Source organism: Rosa rugosa, chromosome 3 (genome assembly GCF_958449725.1).
Source record: "Rosa rugosa chromosome 3, drRosRugo1.1, whole genome shotgun sequence".
In the NCBI taxonomy this organism is placed as follows: Eukaryota; Viridiplantae; Streptophyta; class Magnoliopsida; order Rosales; family Rosaceae; genus Rosa; species Rosa rugosa.
Window position 1 is genome coordinate 55,548,351 of NC_084822.1, and position 19,780 is coordinate 55,568,130.

At 39.0% G+C, this 19,780-nt stretch overlaps 3 protein-coding genes and 1 long non-coding RNA gene across 5 annotated transcripts; 1 reads left to right on the forward strand and 3 right to left on the reverse strand.

The window, feature by feature from the left end:
* LOC133736318 (patatin-like protein 2) lies at positions 1 to 2,802 on the reverse strand. 2 transcript variants are annotated; one of them, XM_062163773.1, is made up of 7 exons: positions 2,533 to 2,801; positions 2,172 to 2,377; positions 1,858 to 2,044; positions 1,576 to 1,740; positions 900 to 1,202; positions 436 to 608; positions 1 to 291 (listed from the first exon to the last, which is right to left on the reverse strand). In XM_062163773.1, exons 1-7 carry the CDS (start codon positions 2,707 to 2,709, stop codon positions 177 to 179), a joined length of 1,326 nt encoding a protein of 441 aa, XP_062019757.1. In that variant the 5' UTR covers positions 2,710 to 2,801; the 3' UTR covers positions 1 to 176. The 2 variants fall into 2 exon arrangements, with proteins under 2 accessions (XP_062019757.1, XP_062019758.1); XM_062163774.1 differs by lacking the exon at positions 436 to 608 and having other exon boundaries at positions 2,533 to 2,802.
* A 1,306-nt stretch (positions 2,803 to 4,108) lies between these two features.
* On the reverse strand, positions 4,109 to 17,056 carry LOC133741090 (patatin-like protein 2). The gene is made up of 6 exons (XM_062169033.1): positions 16,762 to 17,056; positions 5,787 to 5,968; positions 5,499 to 5,688; positions 5,209 to 5,373; positions 4,594 to 5,069; positions 4,109 to 4,362 (listed from the first exon to the last, which is right to left on the reverse strand). The coding sequence occupies exons 1-6, from the start codon at positions 16,897 to 16,899 to the stop codon at positions 4,260 to 4,262; spliced, it is 1,254 nt and encodes a 417-aa protein (XP_062025017.1). The 5' UTR covers positions 16,900 to 17,056; the 3' UTR covers positions 4,109 to 4,259.
* Positions 14,844 to 16,719, reverse strand: LOC133741092 (uncharacterized). Its single transcript, XR_009861598.1, has 2 exons — positions 15,662 to 16,719; positions 14,844 to 14,987 (listed from the first exon to the last, which is right to left on the reverse strand). It is a non-coding gene; the product is annotated as an uncharacterized LOC133741092 (long non-coding RNA).
* A 737-nt stretch (positions 17,057 to 17,793) lies between the features above and the next one.
* On the forward strand, positions 17,794 to 19,123 carry LOC133737973 (uncharacterized). The gene is made up of 2 exons (XM_062165423.1): positions 17,794 to 17,833; positions 18,738 to 19,123. Exons 1-2 carry the CDS (start codon positions 17,794 to 17,796, stop codon positions 19,121 to 19,123), a joined length of 426 nt encoding a protein of 141 aa, XP_062021407.1.
* Positions 19,124 to 19,780: the final 657 nt, after the last annotated feature.

The following is a 19,780-nucleotide window of genomic DNA, read 5'->3' on the forward strand; positions in this document are numbered from 1 at the left end:
TCAAGATGGTAAATGGTATTTATTGAGAGAGACGTACATGTAAACAATTCCAGACTCAGTTACAAGACGTGCTATTATGCATGAAATTTAATTTCATCTATCTATATATTATCGATTCTTTCTTTTGAATAACAATTAATGACCTAATTAATTAAAGGAACAATGTTGGGGGTTAATTAAACATTGATGAAGGAGAATGACAAGTTGGAGCTGGTTGTTGTTGTGGCCTTCTTTCCCTGTGGCGATCTCATTTCACGGACTCTCCTTTCCTTGGACAAAATTCCAGCTACCCTGCACATTACTAATGCAGGTTAAATAGGAACATAAGCGTGGTTGGTTAACTTCTATAGTGTTTCTTGTCCTTATATCATGAAAGCTAATCATATCATTGTGTAGCGGAGAGTTTAGCGACTACTTAATCTAATATATACGTACCTTACTAGAGCCTCTTCGTTGGTAGAATGATGGGCAGGCTCATGGATACCGGTTTCCAAGTTTACCCGGGAAACTGGTTTCTTTAACAAATTTTCCCCAACTTTTACAAGATTTTGCAAGTTTTCTTCTGTAGCAATATCCACAGAACACAATGTCTTACCCAAATCATCATCCTGCGCCGTATAATTTTAATTACATTTTTTCTGCTTATAATACTATTCACTATAAAAGAAAATCACAATTAAGGAAAAGAAATCATCGACAAAAGGTCAAAAAGTTGTCGATATGATTGTTTTAGAAATCAGATAGAGACATTGTTTTATTATATTTTTTCTCCAATCAAAATCGTCACTTATTATGCTCCTTTAACTAATGTATGTGCGTTGTTATTAGACTATCAACTTCACCACATATTCACAAAATAGGGAAAATACAGTAAATTTTAAGCATTGACGTATGTATACCTGGATTCTTAGGTAATTTTTCTCAGAGTGAAGGGCTTGGAACACTGTAGAAAGGTGGAAGTCAACCATATCACTACTTGCTTGAGTAAATATATCAACCAACGGACAAGAACCGCCTCCGATCAACCATCCCAAAATACCCCACTTAGCTGCATTTTGGGCATCGTACTTCTCATCACATTTTGCTGAACCAGTACCCAATGATACAACTAGAAACCGGGCGTATTCAGTTGCCTTCATTGTAAAAAAGTCGGGATTTCCCTTGTAAATTTCTTTTGACACTTCACTTATAGCCACCAAAGCCTGAAAAAAAAAAAAAAAAAAGTAACAAAAAATTTAACAACTACCAAATCAATCATGTCTTCGATGTAAATTGTTGCCCTTGTTCTTAGGCTCCATTAGATGGGAGCGATATTATTCTCAATTTAACTAGCTTTATGCCCTGTTTTATCATAGAATGTTTAGGTGTGGTAGAGGAAAATATTATTCTTTATTATGAACACAAAGTTAGTCACTTAATTACTTGATGGGGAACGATTATTGTGCAATTCCTAAAGTGTTATGAGTTGTGTGTGTGTATGGGTATCCTGTATTTAATTAGGATATTCTATATTAATTAGGAGATGTTTGAAATTGCATGATACAAATTAGGTTATATATGATCACCACTACTTACTGGGTTATTAGCAGCAACACCACCATCAATGAGATCAAATTCTCTTATTTGACCAGTCGTGGAATTTTCGGTTTCAAAATGATGGGCTGGAAGAAAGGTTGGGGCTGCTGAAGTTGCAATGCATATATCCGAGAGTAAAGCATCTAGGCTACTGTTCTTTCTCACCTACATATAAATATCATCATGTCTGCAAAATCAAGATCTACTATATATAAAGAGTATCGTCACGTATAAGAAATCAGATGCATATAAGAGAGAGAGATATGGATGAACAAATTAAACCTCATAGCTGGAGAAGATGGTTGGTTGGAGCCTCTTTATATCAAACGTGGGAATTATGACGTTGGTCAATGTCTGATGCAATCTTATGTCTCCTAACTTTTCCTTCACTATATTATGTAAATACTCCCCATCATACTTTGGCCCTCTGAAAGCTTTTACCGCTGCCACCGCATCAGTTATTGGAGTTCTGTTCAAGAAAAAGAAAGAAATGAAAATATCTAGATTATTGGCTGGAGTCAAAACACATGTGGGCCGGCGAGAGAACCAGATAGAAGACTAGAAGCTAAGTTATTGACGGGGACTAGAATACGTACAATGGAAGACAATCAATTTTGCAACTATCTTGGGGAAATATCTTAGGGCAGTGTTCAAGGTAAAATTTGTTGATATCTTTAGCAGCAAATAATGGACGGCCGTTTTCATCCGGGGCGGTAAGCATGGCAGTCACAAGGCCACCAGTACTAGTTCCTGCAATGACATCAAAATAATCTGCCAGTCTTGCATCCTCACCATCCAGCTTCTGCATACACACGCACCCAACTACATTAATGCATTCGCTCGATGTAAGTAATGAAATTTGATCACACCGAAACAATCCTCGTATATTTGATTGTTGAAGTTAGACCATCGAACTCAAAGCTGGACGATCGACAATACGAGAAGTGATAATTATACCTGAAGCTCATACTCAAGGAAACTGAGAAGAGTACCGGGGATAATTCCTCTGATTCCACCTCCATCAATGCTAAGAACAGTGACGAGGTTTCCATAAGTGGGAGACTGAAGGAATGATCTTTCTCTCTTGATGAAATTATTTGGAAGAGAAGCAGATCCGTGGATAGGCATCTCCATGGAATTAGGCTGGAGACTTGACTAAAACTGAGAGGTGTGAAGTTTCTGCTGAGAAGGATCGAGTAGGAGCCTTGAGTATTACTTGCGCTTTATGTAGAGATACTCTGTGAAAAATTTGACTATACAAGTGGGTTGCTAGGGGATAAGTTTAAGTTGGACCCACCTAATAATCCGGAATTTTCTAACAACTGCAATTATATATTATTATATTATTAAATCGTCCCATCTCATTACTCATTAGAATTATATTAAAGTACTCTTCTACCAGTAATTCACAAAATTTAACAACTTGATCGATGATCAGTACAGAAACCTTATGAATTAATGGAGAAGAGATCAAATTCCATATGGCAAGCTTTGTTATTTTTGTTTTTTTCTTCTTCTTTTTTCTTTTCTTTGATCTCGTAGCTGTTTGAGATTGTAACTAAGCAAATAAATTAACTAGGGGAAGAGGCAAATCAATGCATTTAATTTTCAGAATATGGATGATTATGAGTATCCATTAAGCACCAGTGATCGAGTTGGTCAACAGTATTAGATTGAGCCGGTTTGTTTGGGGGAGAATTCAGTGCACCGAATAATTTTCAGGTTTGTAATTGACATTGTTGTCAGAAGGCGGGGAACGCTGTTATCAATTGACGTACAATTAGTTATTTTTGAAAAAATATATAGTTAAAAATGCTTTAGTTATTGAAGGATTTTTTGGTATTTTTGTTGTTAATTTTTTCTGATCTCTGGTCAATCATCAATTTTAATTCAGAAGAATTCAACATGCATAATTTCAATAATTAATGAAGTCCATGGGAAGTTGTTGAACAGTTGGCTGAACAGTTGTGATATCAATATAACCAATGCATTGGTCCAAGCAGTTGGCTGAAGATTCTTACCTGAACTTCAACGATTAGCACTTGTTAGATTTTGTGGTTAACTGATGACACGAACTTGCTTCAGCTTAAATTAACAGAGGCCGCCGGTATATAAATAAAACACAGAACTAATTAAAAAGAGAAAACTCATGTCTGAGTTGTTCAGTAGGGAAAATTCTACAAAATGTTAACGTATGACATGCATACAATTGCCTTAAAAGTGGTAATTTGAGTCCTCAAAATAGTAATATTAGTCCTCAAAGTTGTAACATGAGTCCTTAAAGTGGTAAATTTTCTTAGTTACCACAAGAGTCCTCAAAATAGTAATATTAGTCCTCAAAGTGGTAACATGAGTCCTTAAAGTGGTAAATTTTCTTAGTTTACCATATGAGTCCTCAAAATAGTAATATTAGTCCTCAAAGTGGTAACATGAGTCCTTAAAGTGGTAAAAATAGTTGATGTATGAGAAATGTTAACATACCATAGCTTTACCCGTTCAGTAGTACATGTGTTGGTCGGAACAGACGAATAAATTAATGACGAATTATACAACCAATTAACTGGTGTTTATTGGGAAACACAATTATTCCAGTACTATATTACATGAGCAATAATTAATTACTTTAATCACGAGTGAATACTCCTATAATCAAAATGAACTAATTAAAATTAATGGCCGGATCATCAGTCGGAGCTAGTAGTATTAGAAGTAACTGCGCCTGCAGCCTTCCCATGTGGTGATCTCATTTCACGAACTCTCCTCTCTCTAGACAGAATTCCCGCTACCCTGCACATGTTATAAGACAAAAATTAGACTAATTTAGTAATGCTCATTTCACTATGAAATAAGCATTTATAAATATTTATTATCATATATTAATACACTATCATGTCAATTGTATCTCATTCTACTTAAATGTACGTACAACAATAAAAGATAAGAGTCTATGAGACTGTTAGATGGACAAGTGAGATATTTGGATCCAACAAATGATTTTTCCAATTATATTATACGTACCTTACGAGAGCCTCTTCATTTGTGGACTGATGGGCAGGCTCATATATACCAGTTTCCATATTCACCCTTGAAACCGGTGTCTTTAACAACTCCTCTCCAACTTTTGCAAGGTTGTTCAAGTTCTCATGCGTAGCAATGTCCACTGAAGACACTGTTCCCTCCAGTGAATCGTCTTGAATCCGAAGGTAATTTTTCTCAGAATGAAGAGCTTGGAAAACGGTGGCTAGGTGGAAGTCGACCATGTCACTACTTGCTTGAGTAAATACGTCAACCAATGGACATGAACCACCTGCGGTTAGCCACCCCAAAACGCCCCACTTAGCAGCATTTGCGGCGGCATACTTCTCCTCGCATTTCCCTGAACCAGTACCCAGTGATATAACGAGGAATCGCCCATACTCAGTTGGCCTCATAGGAAAGAAGTCGGTGTTTCCTTGGTGGATTTCTTTTGTTACTTCGTTTATAGCAACCAAAGCCTGAGGACAGTTAAATAGAATTCTATATATAAGAGATCTGCCACTAAATAAATGCTGTATCATCTATGAGTAAACGAAAGTTGTTGAGTTTCGATGATAGTTCCCAAACTTAATTAAGTTGCTCCAAATTAGTGTGTACCGGATTATTAGCAGCGACTGCACCGTCAATCAGATTGAATTCTCTTGCTTCTCCAGTTCTGGAATTTTGGGTTTCAAAATGATGAGCTGGGAGATAAGTTGGGGCTGCTGAAGTTCCAATGCATATGTCGGAGAGTAAAGCATCTAAGCTATCATTCTTCTTAACCTATCAAATTAATTACCAACATATACACAAAATCAAGGCCTAGCCTTTCATAACTTTATGAAGAACACCATATATAAAACAAAAGAAATTTAAAAAATATATCCTAGAGATACAAATATACAAACCTCATAGCTGGAGAAGATGACTGGCTGAATCCTCTTTATATCAAAAGTTGGGATTACAACGTTAGTCAATGTCTCGTTCAATCGTATGTCTCCCAACTTTTCCCTGACTATCTTATGTAAATACTCCCCATCATATTTTGGCCCTTTCACAACTTTCAACTTTTCTACAGCTTCACCAATTATTGAGGTGCTGTTGTAGGAAGCAAGATACATAAGTGATAAGACTGTTAAGTACGATATTATTAACCACGATTTGCATATAAAAGTACTGTACATTTATCATTTTACCTGTCTTGGGGGAAGATTTTAGGACAGTGTTCAAGATAAAAATCGTTAATATCTTTAGCAGCAAATATTGGACGGTTATTTTCATCTGGGGCAGTAAGCATAGCAGTGACAAGACCACCTGTGCTGGTCCCTGCAATTACATCAAAATAATCTGCTAGTCTTGCATCTTCCCCATCCAGCTTCTGCATGAACATATATATAACCATTAATATATGTTAATACACAGTTCGAGTAATGTTGTCACGCCCCGAATTTTGAATAATCAATTCAAATCCGAAACATGAATAATAACAAATTACAACTAACATCCTGAATTTTTTTCTCACAAACAACCACACTTCACAACTCTCAAATTTACAATAACCCAAATCCTCAAGTTATTTATTACAGCACACTCCCACCAAATCAAATTGTAATGCTCAAATGCGCTTAACTCGCCTCACTATTACAATTGCTGTAAAACTATAACCATTGCTCTAACCGCACGATCACCGTCCTGGTTCTCCTGTCCTGTAGGATTACCCGCTACACAATTTGAATAGTGTACCGGGAGTTGCAACAACACAAAACCCGGTAAGCTTTTTACAGCCAGTATGAGTAAACAAGAAAGAACTGTTGATTTATTAAATTACAATTCAAGTAAAATTCAACAGTATTACGTCTGCAAAGAGACATCAAACCACTCATGGAAAACCACAAGGAATACATTTTCACAATCCTCAAATCACAATACACCACACTGGTCCTGCAAACACCCAACCCACATAACACCACTCTGGTCCATCCCAATAACACGTTAGAGCTCTAACTGCCTCGTTACCTCTGACACCTTGGCCTAGGGTCAAGCAACGGCAAAAATACTTCGGTTAACACTATAACCGTCGCGCTTTGGACATCCCCATCCTCAGCACCATATACTTCGGTTAATAATAAACCGTCGCACTTTGGACATCCCCGTCCTCGGTACACAACTTCGGTTAATAATAAACCGTCGCACTTTGGACATCCCCGTCCTCAGTACACAACTTCGGTTAATAATAAACCGTCGCACTTTGGACATCCCCGTCCTCAGTACACAAACACTCCGGTTATCCATAACCGTCAAACTTCGGACACCTCGTCCTCAGAATCCTACATTCTCCAACTCTATACATACTCCAATGTAAATCATGAATATTAACAAGAACTCATCAATCATGATCATCACATATAAATATGATAAGTCAAATTTCAAACCATAATAAATAAATCATCACAATTCCACACTCTTCAATGTCACACCATTCCACATATAATCACGTAAATATATATATATATATACGTAATCACCCACTCAGGAATGACCACTAATACCAACTATAGTTCACACAAGAAAATCATGAAATTCATTTTGTATAATTAAATCATTTTACTTACCTATGGACCGTAGTTGATCAAGTCCATATGATTTAAAACAAATATTTATTCCATAAATATTTTCACACAATTACTACAGAAAATAAAGTAATTAAAGGTACTCGGTTCGTAATATGAACCACGTGAGGTTTACTCACCTCTAAATTCCCGCTGCGTCTTCTTAACAGCTCAAAACAACGATCCGAAATCGTTCACCAATCAATCCATCAACCACCTAGTCAAACACGATCTTAACTTAGCAATCATTCATAAACCACACATATACAGAAATCCAACGGTCGGATCGAAATTATATGATGATCCAACGGTCGGATCCTCACGGATCGCCCTTAGGATCATCCTCCAATATTATCACGAAGATCCAATGGTCAGATCTTCTCGAATCATCCTTACAAACATCTCCACAAAATTATATGAAAATCTGACGGTCGGATTCTCACGAATCGCCTTCCGAATCACTATTTCTCAATTATACGAAGATCCAACGGTCGGATCTTCGCCCATGACCACACAAAGCCACTGGGATAGTCATAAGATCATCATAACAAAACTACAAGTCCATCTGACGGTCCTAACTTCACATATTACGAATCAAACGATCGAAATCGATCGAAACGTAAAAATTCATAACTTAATCATATGATATCCAAAAATTGCGTATAATATATCAAAATGATCGTATTGAAATATAGAATCTGAAAATGTACAGAAACCATATTTTTGATCCCCGGAGGTGGCCGGAAAGGGCCGCCGGAGTTAGTGGCAGAGCCGCCGCCGACCACCACCAATGGTGTCGGGGCCGGGCTGCTCTTCTTCCTCTCATCATGCTTAACAACTTTCATAACTAGCACGAAGTCTGAAAATGACCGGAAGGGGGTCGAAAATTACCTTGAACAGTATGAAGGTGGCCGGAATTTTCCAGAAACCGGCGAGAAACTGCAGAAAACGGCGAGCTCCAATTCGACGTAAAAACGTCAATTTAAGGCTTCGATTCCTTCTGAAGAGTTGTTAATAAACTCAAGAAGAACTCACTGGTTCAAGAATCACAGAAAAATATGGTCTGTAGCTCGAGATATACCGATCGAAAGCTTCGGTGGTCGGAAAAATTCCAGAATTTTGCAGAATCCGGCAAGGCTTGATTTCGACGTCAAAACTTCAATTTCAGGCTTCGATTCCTTCTAGAGAATTGTTCAGAACTTCCTTATGAACTCAACAAGCCAAGAATCACAAGAAACGATCGTGTATAGCTCGAGATATCTTGATCCGAAGGTTGGTTGTTCGATCCGCACGGGTCGAGCTCCGACGAACGTGAAAACGTTCAATCCAGTTCCGATCCTTCTTGGTGCTTGTATAGGAAGATGAGGCGAGCTCAATGAGCCAAGAATCAAGTGAAATGGTGCTCTGTAGCTCGAGATATCGAGTTTGGAACGAAAACGAGCTAAACCGGACTCGGGGTCGCCGCCGTCGCTGCCGGTCGTGCCGCCGCGCAAGGTTACCTCCGGTAGCTGCGCAAGGTCGAGGCGAAGCCGTGGAAGGTGGTCTGAGGTTGTTTGGTGGTCTGTGGTGGACGGTGCAGCACGATGAACAAAGCTCTGTTTTGTTTCTTCGACTGTGACGAGAGGAAACGAGAGAGAAATAGAGAGGAAAGGAATTAAGTTTCTGCTGTCGGTCGATCGAGTGTCGGCAACAATTCATAGTGCTCTAATCGACAATCATCATGAAAGGTAAAGAATGAAATGATCATGTTCCTTGCTTTTGATTAATTATAAAAAAATCCGGTTATTACAATCTACCCCCCTTAAACGAATTTCGTCCCGAAATTCAAGCACCCAATTCCACAAAGAGCTGTGGATACTTCACTCTCATGTCAGACTCTAACTATAGAATCTCCATCTTTTCCAAATCTGTAGTAATCTACAAAGCCTCAGCCCTTTGTATAAAAATACATTCCTATGGCCACTAAATCCTTTCATCACAAACGTAAACTCACAACACAACTGCTCAACATCACTCCACATCAATTACACAAAATCATCACATGGATCATCACATAGATCATCACTTAGATCTTCACAGAGATTATCTCATAGATCCTCACATAGATCTTCACCCTGTACTGGCATACAAGCACAGTAAACACTCCCACAAAGCGTTTCGCTACTCAATTAGCATCACTCAAAACAAATCATCCCCAAAAGCACGCCAATAAAATATGTCACCCAGTGACGATGACTTGGGCTTGCTCAATCCTTGGCTAAGCATTAGGGCTGGCCAATTGGGCCGAAGAAACCGAACCATTCACATTTCGAACCGGCCCGAAACAAGTTGGGTTTAACATTTGGGCCTACCATTCGGCCGAACAATTGGGCTTACTATTTGGGCCTACCAATCGGCCCACCAACTTTCAGCTCGACTACGGTATGAAATTGTACATACCGTATATACGTATGCATACCGTACAGACCGTATATATGTATGTATACCGTACAACTGTATATACGTATGCATACCGTACAGACCATATATACGTATGCATACCGTACAAACCGTATATGCGTCCGTATATCAAGCATATACGGGATCCAAAAATATTTGTAGGAGGTAAGGTTCGAACTCCAGACCCCCTAAACCAATGCTTCTCTCCCAACCACTGAAGCAAGAGCTGCTTTCATTAATAGAAGCACACGCGTTATATTTATTATGTCCTAAGCGAACATAAATAAAATATATCAGGAGGCAAGTCTCGAACTCCCGACCCTTTAAACCAATGCCTCGCTCCCAACCACTGGAGCACAAGTTGTGCTTAATAAAATGTGTACAAATTTTATACTTATTATGTCATAAACGAACATAATAAAAATAAACGAGAGGCGAGGTTCGAACCTCAGACCTCTTGTACACGAACTTTACACTCAACCACTCGAGCACGGCTGCTCACGTTATTATTCATACCAATCCTTTTATTTAAACCAACTGTTTCAACTGTTTCAACTGTTTCAACAATTCGGCCCAAAACATCCAAGACTGTTGCAGAAACCCAGCCCAACGTATCCAAAACTGTTACAGAAATCCGGCCCAACTCATCCAAAACTGTTTCAGAAATCCGGCCCAACTCATCCAAAACTGTTTCTGAAACTCGGCCCATCAGGCCTCCACCCACAGCTACAGTGATGCCTTGATCCGAGACAGGCCCAAGTACGGCCCACTTGTGTCACGGCTTATCCCTTCCGTGATTTACGGCAGTCAAATCTGCTTTCGGCTACAGCTGTCTGCCACAGCGCCTCGAGATTCCCTCGGTCCCCTTACACGCTCAACACGCGCCAACAGCTTTTCCGGGTTTCGGGGCGACTTTAATCCAACGCGTGGATTCAAATTCTGAGATCGTTCATCCAACGGTGGAGATCTGCTCACCTTGTTCTATAAATAGGTGCATTCTGGAGACGCGACTGTTCATTCCAAAGGAAAAGAAATTTTCTTCCGAGCTCAAGCCTTTCTCTCTCAACTCTTCAGCCTTTCTCTTCTCAAATCCCCAGTTTTTTTCACTCTCAAATCTTCAATCCTTCTCTCTCAGATCTTTTCTTCCATTTGAAGATTCGATCTCTTCTTTCCTCTGAACTTTCAGATCTCCAATACCCCTTCATCGACCTTAATCCTTCTAAGGTCAATCTCCCACAAACACTCAACAACTTCGTTCTTCAATTTACACTTCCTCTCAACTCATCACCATGGAACCACGAACTCTGCAACTAATGGAGCTACAAACCCAGCAACAAATCGAGGATGGAGGAAACAACCAAGCAGCCGGGAGTAGTGCCAACACAGATTTCTGGCGAAGCCGTGCCAGGTGGGTTCCTACTCCAGATCAAATAAGGATCCTCAGGGATCTTTACTACGACAAGGGAGTTAAGACCCCAACTACAGAGCAGATTCACGAGATCTGTCTCCAGCTGCAACAGTATGGACAGGTTGAGGGCAAGAACATTTATTTTTGGTTCCAGAATGTCAGGGCTCGAGAGAAGCAGATGAAGAGGTGCAATCAGGCTGCTCAAGTGCCCATGGGAACTAGTTCTCCTGGTACTGGTGGATCCATTGATCTCAATTTTGGGTCCACTGGTTCTACTGGTGCTGGTGGATCCATCGACATCAATTTTGGGCCAGCTGGTGGATCCATTGACATCAATTTTGGGTCCACTAGTTCTACTGATGATGGTAGATCCATTGATCTCAACTTTGGTTCCACCTATTCTACTGGTAATGAAGGATTTCTTGATTTAAATTTTGTTTCATATTCTTCCTCACACTTCAACACTAATACCAGTACAACTCTTTTGGCACAACAGGAGGACAAACATCCCTGCAACAACGAGGAGGAGATCACCAGGAGGTTGAAACTCTTCCTCTGTTCCCCGTGCACGGCGAGGACGTCTTTGGTAACCCGAAGACTACTTCTGAGGAAGGTAGCGCATTTGGTTACTATTCTGGTGGCTCAGGCGGTTACAACAGTGGCTCTAACGTTTCTCTTGAGCTCAGCCTCAACCCATCCGGAGCTACCAATTAGGCTTAGTATAGCGTAGTTCCAATTTCCTTTTTGTAATATTAAATCAATAAGATGGTGTGCATGTTTTCTTTTCTTTTTGTTTAACCAACAACAACACCAAGGATCGAACCTTGGTCACCCAATACTATTTTCAAAACCATAAACAACTCTACTGCACACATCAATCATAATGATTTATCACAAACAATCAATTAAGTTGCACAGGGGTCTAGCTAGCATCCTTAGAGTCAAACCAAACACAACAATTTTGTCGTTAGAATTAGGGTTTAATAAAGCTAAACACATCCTGAGTTAGCTAGGAAAAACCCACATCCTTAGAGTTACTCATACAAATCTTATAAAATCTCAACCATTTCCTCTATTAATTTCTCCATTAAACTTACCACAATTCATACCCTATGAATTTACGATTTAGAAACCGAATCAAACTCCATATCGCATAGTAATTCACTTGAACCACTATGGATACCCAACAATGTCACTACAATCAATACCCAAAATTGCACTTAACCATTTCTCCTAAAATCCATCACCACAGAAACACACCCTCATCTAATAACATTTACAGAGAGTTGACTCTAAATCTCCCCATTAATTACCGACCAAGATCAAATTCCATTTCAAAACTTTAAGTGTCCCGCCTACTTAAACTTAAAACACAACAACCTCAAATTCACTTCAGTCCAACTCCATACTACGATCCAAAACTTAAGAAAACTAGTTCACAAAATCAATTTCCTTCACTTAAATAAAACTATGTCCACAAGTCATAGTCAGGTCAACAGACCAAGGTGTCCAAACGGAGAATTTCCAATCCCTGTTTACAGGTGTCCTACCACTTAGAATACAATCAAGATAAAGCCTAGCTTTATCTAGCCCTCATAAAATTCCTTGTCACACAAACTACCACTAAAGCACTACCAGCACTGCCACACAAGCACTACTACACAAGCTGCCTATCACATAAGCATTGCTACGAAAGCTGCTACAAAATCATTACTGGCACTGCCACAAACGCTGCCATATGCACAAGTCTACTATAGACATCAGGGAAAAACCCATACCTTTACTCATAACTTTTCCTTCTAAAAGTTCATCACGTTGTGTATATAGCGTCACTACAAAACCTTCTCAATCTATACTAATAACTCAATCTCACACAAGATTAGCATAGTTATCTCAAAGCCACTTTAAACACATCACCCATGCCAATTACTAAAACCCCACTAAGACATCTCGTTACAAAACAAGATATCTATTATTTGACATGTATATCTCATCCAAAAACATATGTACGTCCAACTTAAGAAGGCAAACTTTCTATCCATTAATACTCGTATCCACACTAGGTATGTGCATAGGTCCACATCATGCCTTCAACCAAACACTTCAACATCCAAAAGAACCTCACTTCCATAAAACAATCCTCGTTGACTTAACAGAGTTGAATCAAGAGGTTCCTATTCCTCAAGGATTGTAACTCGCGGCCACTGAACTTATTCCCATACGAACCTACAAGACAACTGTAAGGTTCTAAGTACAACCCCTTCGAATATCCATCACCTAAGGAGTATAGTATGCTTGGCTAATACATGTATAACACTTAAAACACAGTATAAGTCAAATACAAATTCATATTAACCAAGTCAATACTATAGGGAAGGTATTCACGTTCCTAAAACGACCTAGCGGTCTAAACAACTCCCAACACTCACGCATACCCAATGACTTAGCCAATACCGAAGAGCACACGATGGGGATCCGCTGCAGACGGGCCATCACTCGGAAGGTATTGACACATCACCAAATATGCACCTTACGCTCTGATACCAAACTGTCACGCCCCGAATTTTGAATAATCAATTCAAATCCGAAACATGAATAATAACAAATTACAACTAACATCCTGAATTTTTTTCTCACAAACAACCACACTTCACAACTCTCAAATTTACAATAACCCAAATCCTCAAGTTATTTATTACAGCACACTCCCACCAAATCAAATTGTAATGCTCAAATGCGCTTAACTCGCCTCACTATTACAATTGCTGTAAAACTATAATCATTGCTCTAACCGCACGATCACCGTCCTGGTTCTCCTGTCCTGTAGGATTACCCGCTACACAATTTGAATAGTGTACCGGGAGTTGCAACAACACAAAACCCGGTAAGCTTTTTACAGCCAGTATGAGTAAACAAGAAAGAACTGTTGATTTATTAAATTACAATTCAAGTAAAATTCAACAGTATTACGTCTGCAAAGAGACATCAAACCACTCATGGAAAACCACAAGGAATACATTTTCACAATCCTCAAATCACAATACACCACACTGGTCCTGCAAACACCCAACCCACATAACACCACTCTGGTCCATCCCAATAACACGTTAGAGCTCTAACTGCCTCGTTACCTCTGACACCTTGGCCTAGGGTCAAGCAACGGCAAAAATACTTCGGTTAACACTATAACCGTCGCGCTTTGGACATCCCCATCCTCAGCACCATATACTTCGGTTAATAATAAACCGTCGCACTTTGGACATCCCCGTCCTCGGTACACAACTTCGGTTAATAATAAACCGTCGCACTTTGGACATCCCCGTCCTCAGTACACAACTTCGGTTAATAATAAACCGTCGCACTTTGGACATCCCCGTCCTCAGTACACAAACACTCCGGTTATCCATAACCGTCAAACTTCGGACACCTCGTCCTCAGAATCCTACATTCTCCAACTCTATACATACTCCAATGTAAATCATGAATATTAACAAGAACTCATCAATCATGATCATCACATATAAATATGATAAGTCAAATTTCAAACCATAATAAATAAATCATCACAATTCCACACTCTTCAATGTCACACCATTCCACATATAATCACGTAAATATATATATATATATACGTAATCACCCACTCAGGAATGACCACTAATACCAACTATAGTTCACACAAGAAAATCATGAAATTCATTTTGTATAATTAAATCATTTTACTTACCTATGGACCGTAGTTGATCAAGTCCATATGATTTAAAACAAATATTTATTCCATAAATATTTTCACACAATTACTACAGAAAATAAAGTAATTAAAGGTACTCGGTTCGTAATATGAACCACGTGAGGTTTACTCACCTCTAAATTCCCGCTGCGTCTTCTTAACAGCTCAAAACAACGATCCGAAATCGTTCACCAATCAATCCATCAACCACCTAGTCAAACACGATCTTAACTTAGCAATCATTCATAAACCACACATATACAGAAATCCAACGGTCGGATCGAAATTATATGATGATCCAACGGTCGGATCCTCACGGATCGCCCTTAGGATCATCCTCCAATATTATCACGAAGATCCAACGGTCAGATCTTCTCGAATCATCCTTACAAACATCTCCACAAAATTATATGAAAATCTGACGGTCGGATTCTCACGAATCGCCTTCCGAATCACTATTTCTCAATTATACGAAGATCCAACGGTCGGATCTTCGCCCATGACCACACAAAGCCACTGGGATAGTCATAAGATCATCATAACAAAACTACAAGTCCATCTGACGGTCCTAACTTCACATATTACGAATCAAACGATCGAAATCGATCGAAACGTAAAAATTCATAACTTAATCATATGATATCCAAAAATTGCGTATAATATATCAAAATGATCGTATTGAAATATAGAATCTGAAAATGTACAGAAACCATATTTTTGATCCCCGGAGGTGGCCGGAAAGGGCCGCCGGAGTTAGTGGCAGAGCCGCCGCCGACCACCACCAATGGTGTCGGGGCCGGGCTGCTCTTCTTCCTCTCATCATGCTTAACAACTTTCATAACTAGCACGAAGTCTGAAAATGACCGGAAGGGGGTCGAAAATTACCTTGAACAGTATGAAGGTGGCCGGAATTTTCCAGAAACCGGCGAGAAACTGCAGAAAACGGCGAGCTCCAATTCGACGTAAAAACGTCAATTTAAGGCTTCGATTCCTTCTGAAGAGTTGTTAATAAACTCAAGAAGAACTCACTGGTTCAAGAATCACAGAAAAATATGGTCTGTAGCTCGAGATATACCGATCGAAAGCTTCGGTGGTCGGAAAAATTCCAGAATTTTGCAGAATCCGGCAAGGCTTGATTTCGACGTCAAAACTTCAATTTCAGGCTTCGATTCCTTCTAGAGAATTGTTCAGAACTTCCTTATGAACTCAACAAGCCAAGAATCACAAGAAACGATCGTGTATAGCTCGAGATATCTTGATCCGAAGGTTGGTTGTTCGATCCGCACGGGTCGAGCTCCGACGAACGTGAAAACGTTCAATCCAGTTCCGATCCTTCTTGGTGCTTGTATAGGAAGATGAGGCGAGCTCAATGAGCCAAGAATCAAGTGAAATGGTGCTCTGTAGCTCGAGATATCGAGTTTGGAACGAAAACGAGCTAAACCGGACTCGGGGTCGCCGCCGTCGCTGCCGGTCGTGCCGCCGCGCAAGGTTACCTCCGGTAGCTGCGCAAGGTCGAGGCGAAGCCGTGGAAGGTGGTCTGAGGTTGTTTGGTGGTCTGTGGTGGACGGTGCAGCACGATGAACAAAGCTCTGTTTTGTTTCTTCGACTGTGACGAGAGGAAACGAGAGAGAAATAGAGAGGAAAGGAATTAAGTTTCTGCTGTCGGTCGATCGAGTGTCGGCAACAATTCATAGTGCTCTAATCGACAATCATCATGAAAGGTAAAGAATGAAATGATCATGTTCCTTGCTTTTGATTAATTATAAAAAAATCCGGTTATTACAAATGTTTGGACATTTTGTTGTCCATTCATACATGGAAAATAAATTGTTTGGGTTTGAATGTAAGGAGGCATGAGTATTGAAGTTATCCAAAATCATACATGCTATTGTATAAAAAGCTTAGAATTCACTTTGGTTCAATATATGGATCTATATATATATATGGAGTATATGTATATTCTAAATACCGATCGATCAATTTACCTGAAGCTCGGACTCTAAGAAGCTGAGCATAGTTCCGGGGATAATCCCTCTTATTCCACCTCCATCAATGCTAAGAACAGTGACGAGGTTTCCATAAGTGGGAGACTGAAGGAATGATCTTGCTCTCTCCATGGCCATTAGAGATAAATGGACAGGAAGGTACGTATATGTAAAACACAATGAATTAAGATAGGAATCAAGTAATGAATGAGTAGTTATTGAACTAAAACTGAGAGATTCGAAGTTTCAGGTTATGTATCTATAGGTTGAGGAGGAATGGAGTTAATTAGCACTCCCAAGTAGTTTAAGCTTTATATAGAGATCTTTTCTCGTCCAAATCTGACCGCAAATTTGTATGTTGGACTAAATTCTGCTTACTACCCTGTACTTTCAAGGGTTAATCAGTTCAGTCCCTGCATTTCTAATTTAATCAGAAAAGTCCTTGCACTCTCCAATTTCATCAAATTGATCCAATTAGTCACCACTCCGTCAATTTTCGGGGAAAATTTCTAAACTTCCCATCTGCATTCACAACACTAACGTGTCGGCGGACTGCCTAGCGATGGGTAGTTTGGGAATTTTCCCTGTGAGAAGGTGCCATGTCAACATTTTAACAGCGAAAATTGACGGAATAGTGACAGATTGGATCGATTTGATGAAATTGGAGAGTGCAAAGACTTTTCTGATTAAATTAGAAGTGCAGAGACTGAACTGATGAACCCTTGAAAGTACAAGGTAGTAAGCATAATTTAATCCTTGTATGTTAATGCGATAACAAGTTTTTAAGTTGTACAAGTATCTAATCAAGAATTAATTTTCTAAGTACTAGACTCCAGTATTTGCAATTGAATCTTCCACACCCACAAGTCACCATTCTAAAATATTAACACGTACACCTTGAATGGTGGAGTAACATATCCTCGAATGTTCATATAAAAAAATCTTACTAGTGCATCAATGAAGCTTTCTTGTTACTATATTTCATGACTATTTGAGATTATTTTCAAACAGAAAAAAAAAATCAAAAGGAAGATGCCAAGTGAAGCAGTCAAGTCAGAATTAGAAGTATTAGGTACGTGGCTAATTAAACAGCACACAACAGAGACATAATCTCGCGTCAAAAGGTCGTGCCCGGATTAATTAAACGGACTAGCTTCAACTACCAGAAGAATTCAACACGATATATTTCAACAATGCAATGCATCGGCAAAGTAGTGCTTGACTAGTTGTGTCTATCAATACCCTAATAGAGGTCCGTACTTGAGTCTGAAACTAGATTATACCCTAATTCTGTAAAGGATTAAATAACTGATAAATAAGCAACTATTTTCCCTGTGTTATCTTTTTACACATCGATAAAGATAACCCAGAAAGCTGGATAACTTAAAAAATATGAAGTAAGGCAGAAGAGAAAGAAAAAACGAATGGTGCAATCTGATCGTATTTGATTCAGAGAAAGTTTACATATGTCGAAACTTTTGACCTAATTCTAATAGCACATGTAAATATGCAGTAATTAAATAATTCCCAGAAATCCTGAAGAGTAACCAAAGAAAAAGGAGCCCCTGAATATGTAATTGGGTCCAAATCTTTAAGTCTAACCCCGACCAGCTAGAAGCCTAGAACCAACCATTTCTGATTACGTAATAGGTCTACTACACGAAAGGGTGTACATCACTACGTCAAAGTCAAATTGGTTAAAGCATCCATGCATGCATGAATTTCACCATGCACTTCAATGCCGTGTCCAGAATTGTCAAAGCTAATTGAGACCCAGAAGATTTGCTTTCTGTTTACGTTATTTTGATAGGAAAGCTCACACATGTAGTTGGTATTGAACGTTCATCCCAGGTTAAACATTTTTAAGTGTTAAAGCCAAAGGTGATGTTGCAAGCTAAATTCAAAGAACTTATATAAAGTACCACAGTGGACGGCTCCTTCTAGTTCTTTTGTTAAAATCAATTTTGATGACTCAGTTAGAAGAGATTTAACTGCTAGTGGTTTCCTTATCAGAGACCATAATGGAAGACCAGTTATTGCTGCAACCAAGTGTGTTGGCAATTCTTCTACCCCTGTTGCAGAAGCTACTGCACTTAGAGATAGTCTAATTGCGGCCAAAGACAAAGGTTTTACAAGAGTTGAAGTTGAAGGAAACTCAAAGCTGGTTATTGATGCAGTTACTGGAATTGTGATTTCACCGTGGAGGCTACTCAAGTTGATTGAAGACATTAGAACCATTGGAACTTCCTTTTCTCAAATTACCTTTAAGCATATATATAGGGAAGCAAACTTTGTAGCTGAGGCTATTGCAAATTTAGGACATGATGCTGCTTCTCCTATGTCTTGGAGTGGTCCCAAATGAGGCTTCTAGAGCCTTAATTTTTTATGTTGTAAACTTTGGTTGCCCAAAAGGCTTCCTTTTTTAAATAATTTTTCTTTTCTTATAAAAAAAAAAGAACTTATATAAAGTGATATTGGCCGCCGGTTTGGATAAGTATGAGCTAGGTTAATTTTCATTCCAAAACCATATAACGTACATCAAGGTTCGAAAAAACGCTAGGCGCTAGTCGGGCGGTGGATATGAGACTAGCGCCCAGACGCCTAGGCGGGTGCCTAGACGGCGCCTAGGCGGTTTTGTATTTTTTTATTTTAATTTTAATTTTTATGACATTTAACTATATATATATATATATATAATTAACTATTTTTTTAATTAAATAGAGATAGTGTTTAACTAGCTAGTCCATTCATATGTCAGAGACGCTTTTCACAAAAAAAAATATATTCAATTATCCAACAAAAAACAGAAGAAGTCTTGTTGGGCTTAACATCCTATCTTTTCTCTCTCTCTCTCCGAACTAACAGCAGCCACAAAGTTTTTTTATTCTATTAATCTCTCTCTCTCTCTCAAACAATAAACTAACCCCTTTGTTTTCAATTTTTCATTCCTCTCTCTTCCTCGTCCTCTCTCTTCCTCGTCCTCGTCCTCGTCCTCTCATTCACAAAACCAGTAAACTAG

Bases quoted from the DNA above. Each gene is read 5' to 3' on its own strand.
- LOC133737973 (XM_062165423.1), top strand. From the start codon at position 17,794: ATGCCAAGTGAAGCAGTCAAGTCAGAATTAGAAGTATTAG. The intron at 17,834-18,737 runs GTACGTGGCTAA...TTGATGACTCAG, and splicing joins GTCAGAATTAGAAGTATTAG to TTAGAAGAGATTTAACTGCT.
- LOC133741090 (XM_062169033.1), bottom strand. From the start codon at position 16,899: ATGGCCATGGAGAGAGCAAGATCATTCCTTCAGTCTCCCACTTATGGA. The intron at 5,969-16,761 runs GTAAATTGATCG...ATGTTCATGCAG, and splicing joins TCTTAGAGTCCGAGCTTCAG to AAGCTGGATGGGGAAGATGC. The intron at 4,363-4,593 runs GTACGTATAATA...TAACATGTGCAG, and splicing joins AATGAAGAGGCTCTCGTAAG to GGTAGCGGGAATTCTGTCTA.
- LOC133736318 (XM_062163773.1), bottom strand. From the start codon at position 2,709: ATGGAGATGCCTATCCACGGATCTGCTTCTCTTCCAAATAATTTCATC. The intron at 2,045-2,171 runs GTACGTATTCTA...TTTCTTGAACAG, and splicing joins AAAATTGATTGTCTTCCATT to AACTCCAATAACTGATGCGG. The intron at 609-899 runs GTATACATACGT...TATACGGCGCAG, and splicing joins AAAATTACCTAAGAATCCAG to GATGATGATTTGGGTAAGAC.